At 46.9% G+C, this 5,691-nt stretch overlaps 2 protein-coding genes across 4 annotated transcripts in view; one reads left to right on the top strand and one right to left on the bottom strand.

The window, feature by feature from the left end:
- Positions 1-687, bottom strand: part of Mcm3ap (minichromosome maintenance complex component 3 associated protein) — a 42,862-nt gene extending 42,175 nt beyond the window's left edge. Inside the window, exon 1 of one of the 2 annotated variants that reach the window (XM_031348780.1) lies at positions 671-687. The gene's annotated coding sequence lies outside the window, so the exon portion shown is untranslated. Of the gene's footprint in view, positions 1-55; positions 414-670 lie in introns of those variants that run through there. The other variant, XM_031348779.1, reaches the window with a different exon arrangement.
- The window catches only part of Ybey (ybeY metalloendoribonuclease), an 8,452-nt gene continuing 2,911 nt past the window's right edge, over positions 151-5,691 (top strand). Inside the window, exons 1-3 of one of the 2 annotated variants that reach the window (XM_031348783.1) lie at positions 429-502; positions 880-1,109; positions 2,893-3,021. In XM_031348783.1, coding sequence (XP_031204643.1) covers positions 900-1,109; positions 2,893-3,021 — 339 coding nt within the window. In that variant the 5' untranslated portion in view covers positions 429-502; positions 880-899. Of the gene's footprint in view, positions 503-879; positions 1,110-2,892; positions 3,022-5,691 lie in introns of both variants that reach the window. The other variant, XM_031348782.1, reaches the window with a different exon arrangement.

Genomic DNA, 5,691 nt, shown 5'->3' with positions numbered 1-5,691 from the left:
AAAAAAAAAAAAAACCACCAACGTAACTTAAAATGTTACTGCTTTGATTTCCTACCATCTCATTTTTTTCCTCCCAGTAACTCGAACCTGAGATGCCCTGGTCTAGAAATAAGAGCTTTTTCTCCCCGCCGCTCGCAACACTCAGGAAACCGGCCGCTAGGCTAACAGACGCCTTCGAGGAGCGAAGATGATGAAGCCAGGCCTTCAGCAACTCGGCACGGACACAGAGAAGAGCGGAGGCCGCGGAAGGAGCCGGTCGGCCAGCTATCGCCACTGTCGCAAGCGCTTGTGCTCGCCTCCAAAATCTGCATCCGATCGCCTCCGGGCCCACGGCGCCGAAACACACCGGCCGCTGGAGCGGGATCTTAGCTGTGCGCTCCGGACTGCAAAGGCGAGGGACCAACTTCCGGTCCTCCGCATCCGGCTTCCGCTCTCTGGCGGGGGTGTGCTGCTGTTGATCTTCCGGCTGGCGGCTCGCCGGCCTTCTTCACGGTTTGCTTCGGTAAGTGCGCGGCGATTCCCCCTGGTGCGGCGTGGAAGCACCTGGTTCGTGGGTGGATCTTCCCACCTGCGTGCCCGAGAGACGCTGGACCCACAGCGACCCCATCTCCTCACCCACGCTCATCCTCACCTGGTCCTACACCGTTGCAACCGCCCCCAAACCACCTACCTTCTGCACATGGTGCCCAGTCTACACCGGGTTTATTAGTCTCCTATGGTAAATGGAATTTCCCCTAGAATTGCCACCAAATAAATAAAGTTGTTTTAGTGTGAACGCGTGTGTGCGTTTTTACATAATTGATCGCTCTCTAGTATTTAGGGGTCTTTTCTCCGACTTTAACCACAGGTTCCTTCCAACCAATTTTTTTTTTTTTAAAGGGCTGGGTGTTCTTCCTGAAATGAGTTTGGTGATTAAAAATCTGCAGCGGGTGGTCCCCATCAGAAGAGTGCCACTTCGCAGGAAGATGGATTTAGTCAGGAGGATCTTAGGAGTGAAGAAATTTGACTTGGGTATCATCTGTGTTGACAACAAGAATATTCAGAACATTAATAGGATCTACAGGAATAAAAATGTCCCAACTGATGTGCTTTCTTTCCCATTTCATGAGGTAAATATATATATATATATATATATACATATATATGTACATATGTATATATATGTATGTATGTATGTGTATATATATGTTCTTGTACAGCTTACTTTCTTTCCACAATAGTTCCTGTGAATTATATTACAGCTGCGGTTATCCTTGATTTTGAAATTTTCTGAAAGTGCTTTGAAGTCTAGCCTGGTGGGACTGTGCATGCCTTTAATCCCATCTACTCAAAAGGCAGAGGCAATCAAATCTTTATGAATTCAAAGTTATTTTTGGTCTGCCTGGTTTAGTTCAAGGCCAGACAAGAGCCACATAAAAAGCCTCTTTCTCAAACAGGTGGCAGTGATGGCACACACCCTTAGTTCTAGTGCTTGGGAGGCAGAGGCAGGCAGATCTCTAAATTCAAGGCCACCCTGGTCTTACTGAGTGATTTACAGAACAGCCAGAACTACACAGAGAAACTCGTCTCAAAATAATAGTAATAATAATAATAATAATAATAATAATAATAGAAGTGAAGCAATATGACCTATACCCATTAAGTCATTAAGTATGGGGGCTGGAGAGATGGCTCAGCAGTTAAGAGCATTGACTGCTCTTCCAGAGGTCCTAAGTTCAATTCCCAGCAACCACATGGTGGCTCACAACCATCTGTAATGGGATCTGATGCCCTCTTCTGGTGTGTCTGTAGACAGCTATAGTGTACTCACATATATAAATAAATAAATCTTTAAAAAAAAAAGTCATTAAGTATGTCTATCCCTAAACATCACAATTCCTCTATGCAGAGACCACCCTCACTAACTCAGTGCCCTCAGGGAATCAGATAAGGGCCTCCGCAGTTTTAAGTGTACCTCAGTAGTAAATGCTTAGACAGAAAAGTAAAAACTGGTAAACATTATCAACCAGTTCCCCTGGGATAGCTGCAAGGAACCATGTTGTCTAAATAGACTCCCCATTGTTAGCAGCATGAATGGGGATATTCCTTTTGGGGGGTGAATTGACAGTAAACAGTGCTTCAAGAGAAGGTGAAATGTATGTATGCCATAATCTACTGGTGTCACGCCTACAGAAATAAATCCAAACAGTGAAGAAGGTGCAGTTTAAGAATGTGGTCAAGTGTTCCCTTTAAGTTTTTCTTAAAGATTTATTTATTTGTTTTATGTATATGAGTACACTGTAGCTATAAAGATGGTTGTGAGCCTTCATGTGCTTGCTGGGAATTGAGCTCAGGACCTTTGCTCGCTCGGGTCCCACTCACTCTGGCCCAAAGGTGTATTCATTATTATATATAAGTACACTGTAGGTGTCTTTAGACACACCAGAAGAGGGCTTCAGATCTCCTTAAAGGTGGTTGTGAGCCACCATGTGGTTGCTAGGATTTGATCTCAGGAGTTTCAGAAGAGCAGTCGGTGCTCTTACCCGCAGAGCCATCTCTCCAGCTCGTTCCCCCTTATTGCTTAACAGGAAAAATGACAGGCAGGCAAGTGAGAGTATGATTGTGTCCATATGCCAATTAAACATTATCGAAGGTGACTTTGAGAGAGGTTAAAAAAAGAGGGGTAGGGAGTAGGTGATTTCATGAAATCAAAGCACATGAGGGCCATTGTGTGTAATGACTGTGCACTCTACCCACCCCACCCCCAGACTGTTTGATGGTCCTTAGCCTCCATTCTGCAGCTTGGGCATCCTGTGGTCAGGAGTCCCGTGCCCGCTGCTAAACAAGTGAGGTGGGTCCTTGCAACCTAGCTACTGTTCGCCCCGGCCTCCAAGTCTGTTTTCTCCTTTTCAGAATCTGAAAGCAGGCGAGTTTCCCCAGCCGCGCTCACAGGATGATTATAACTTGGGAGACATTTTCCTAGGAGTGGAGTACATCCTCCAGCATTGCAGAGAAAGGGAGGATTATTACGATGTCCTGACGGTAAGTCGGGCATGAAGCCATGTACACTCTCGAACGAACTTTGACCGTAGAGAAGGTTGAAGGGGAGACTCCTGCGTACACATGAGGATCCACACGTACCATTTGGGTTTTTGTTGTTGTTGTTTTTAAGATTTTATTTATTATTTTATGTATATGAAGACACTATGTAGCTGTACAGGTGGTTGTGAGCCATCGTGTGGTTGCTGGGAATTGAACTCAGGACCTCTGCTCTCTCTCTGGCCCAAAGATTTATTATTATAAGTAAGTACACTGTAGCTGTCTTCAGATGCACCAGAAGAGGGCGTCAGATCTCATTACGGATGGTTGTGAGCCACCATGTGGTTGCTGGGATTTGAACTCAGGACCTTCTGAAGAGCAGTCAGTGCTCTTAACCGCTGAGTCATCTCTCCAGCCCGACACATACCATTTGTATTGATGGGGGAGAACTTAAAAGCAAGGACAGGAAGCTCCAGGCTTGAGGGAAAGAGAACACACTGGAAAAAAACAAACAAAAAAACAAAAAGCCTGGGTGTCCCCAGGGACTTTTTCAGCTTTTATCTCTAGATTAGACCATGTTTCCCTGATTGTAATTTGCTGGATTGGCTTCTTATTACACTACCCAAAATGGAACAGGAGCTTCCGCAGTTCAGTGTTCAAAGCAGGGAAGGCGAAGTTCTGGCTGCGGTTCGATAGAAGCACCCCACTTTGGCAGAACAGCCACAGCCTCACTGTCTGTGAGCTTCCTAGAATTTAAGAGTGACCCAAAGCAGGCCGTGGAGGTGACCCAGAGTTAAGGGTTTGGCCTTGGCCTTGACTGGCTCCTTGATCTAGGGTCCTGCAGCCTGTGCTCTACAGAGCGAGAAGTTGTAATTCACTGCTGAGAAGGAAGTGCCTGGCCCAGAGCGAGCAGCGGCACTGCCAGTTGGCACAGAATAACAGCTCTGCTTTATTATTATATGTAAGTACACTGTAGCTGTCTTCAGAGACACCAGAAGAGGGCGTCAGATATGTCGGGTGGTTGTGAGCCACCATGTGGTTGCTGGGATTTGAACTCAGGACCTGTGGAAGAGCAGTCAGTGTTCTTACCGGCTGAGCCATCTCTCCAGCCCACAGCTCTGCTTTAAAGGAAATGAGAAACTAGTTTATTCTGAGCCAGATCCGGGGTGGTTACTGAGGCCAAAGATGTGGGTTACTGGGAATGACAGGTTACAACATGGAAGGGCTTAATGTGAACTTTCATAGTCCCGGAACAGACGAAAGGCGCCAGTCAGTGCAGTCATCAGGTAGACAGGATACCCGGCGGTGGTGGCAACTCTCTAGGTTTTCCAGGTGGCTGCTGGGTGTCCCTGGCTTTAGGGATGGCGGAGGCTAGCCATGTGTCAGACTAGACTTTCCAAGAGGCAGTCCGCTCACCATGAGGGTATCGGGGCAGATACCAAGGCTGGTAGAAGATGGGTTACTAGGACGTTATTAGAGGGACTAAAGATTACTCGAGATAACTTTAGCTTGGTTTGCAGTACTCCTCTCCGTAAACCTTGGTGTTCTGGTTGGCCAAAGCCAGACCTCATGCAGGCTCTTCATTAGCTGTGGCCTCTTGAGACCTGCTGTAGACCTTCAGTCCCTGCCGCTGGACCCTGTTCTACCCCTCTTCTGTGGGCTGTAGCCTAATCCTGTCTGCAGTTAGAAGCAGGCCACTCTGATTCCCCCGATCCAGCCTCTGCCTCCACCCACCTCGATTCCTGTCCTGTCTCTCCCTGATCACCATGCCCACTCTGCACAGATGCCCTGACCTTGGATTATGCCACCACTCACAAGGCTGCACTTTCTGGGGTCAAGTCACAAGGCCGCACTCTTTGCGGTTAAGCCTGCATCCTCGGCTCTTTCCTTCTCTCTCAGAGGGAGTCAGCCCTGCTCCCATCTTCCCTTTTCTCAACTATGCCTCTCTTGCTGCTTAACATTGTTTTTTAGCGATGTAGGCTCAGGCTAGAGGGATGGCTCCATGGTTAATAGGAGCCTCTGTGCTTCCAGAGAACCCGAGTTCTCTTCCCTGTACCTGTGTCTGGTGTTTTACAACCGTCTGCAACCAGCTCCAAGGCGTCAGAGGTCCTCTTCAGGCCTCAGGGATGTTTGTACTCATGTACACATACACAGACACATACACACAATCTAAAAAGAATAAGCAAATAAAAGATGTAGACTCACTACACCACCCAGGACTTGAACTCTTGGATTCAATCAGTGCTTCAATCAGTGCAATCTACTAGATCTCTGAGACCATGAGCCACCCCTGCCTAACTCTTTTTTTTTTTTAAGGATTGATTTATTTTTATGTATGTGAGTACACTGTAGCTGTACAGATGGTTGTGAGCCTTCATGTGGGTTGTTAGGAATTGAATTTAGGACCTCTACTCGCTCCGGTCAACAACTATGCTCACTTGGTCCCTGCTCACTCTGGCCCAAAGACTTACTTATTATTATACATTAAGTACACTGTAGCGGTCTTCAGACGCATCAGAAGAGGGTGTCAGATCTCATTACGGATGGTTGTGAGCCACCATGTGGTGGCTGGAATTTGAACTCAGGACCTTTGGAATAACAGTCAGTGTTCTTACCCACTGAGCCATCTTGCCAGGCTCCCCTGCTTAATTCTTTTTTTTTTTTTTTTTTTTT

This window comes from Mastomys coucha, unplaced genomic scaffold, assembly GCF_008632895.1.
Source record: "Mastomys coucha isolate ucsf_1 unplaced genomic scaffold, UCSF_Mcou_1 pScaffold3, whole genome shotgun sequence".
Classification (NCBI taxonomy): domain Eukaryota; kingdom Metazoa; phylum Chordata; class Mammalia; order Rodentia; family Muridae; genus Mastomys; species Mastomys coucha.
This window is presented reverse-complemented; position numbering and strand designations above follow the sequence as displayed.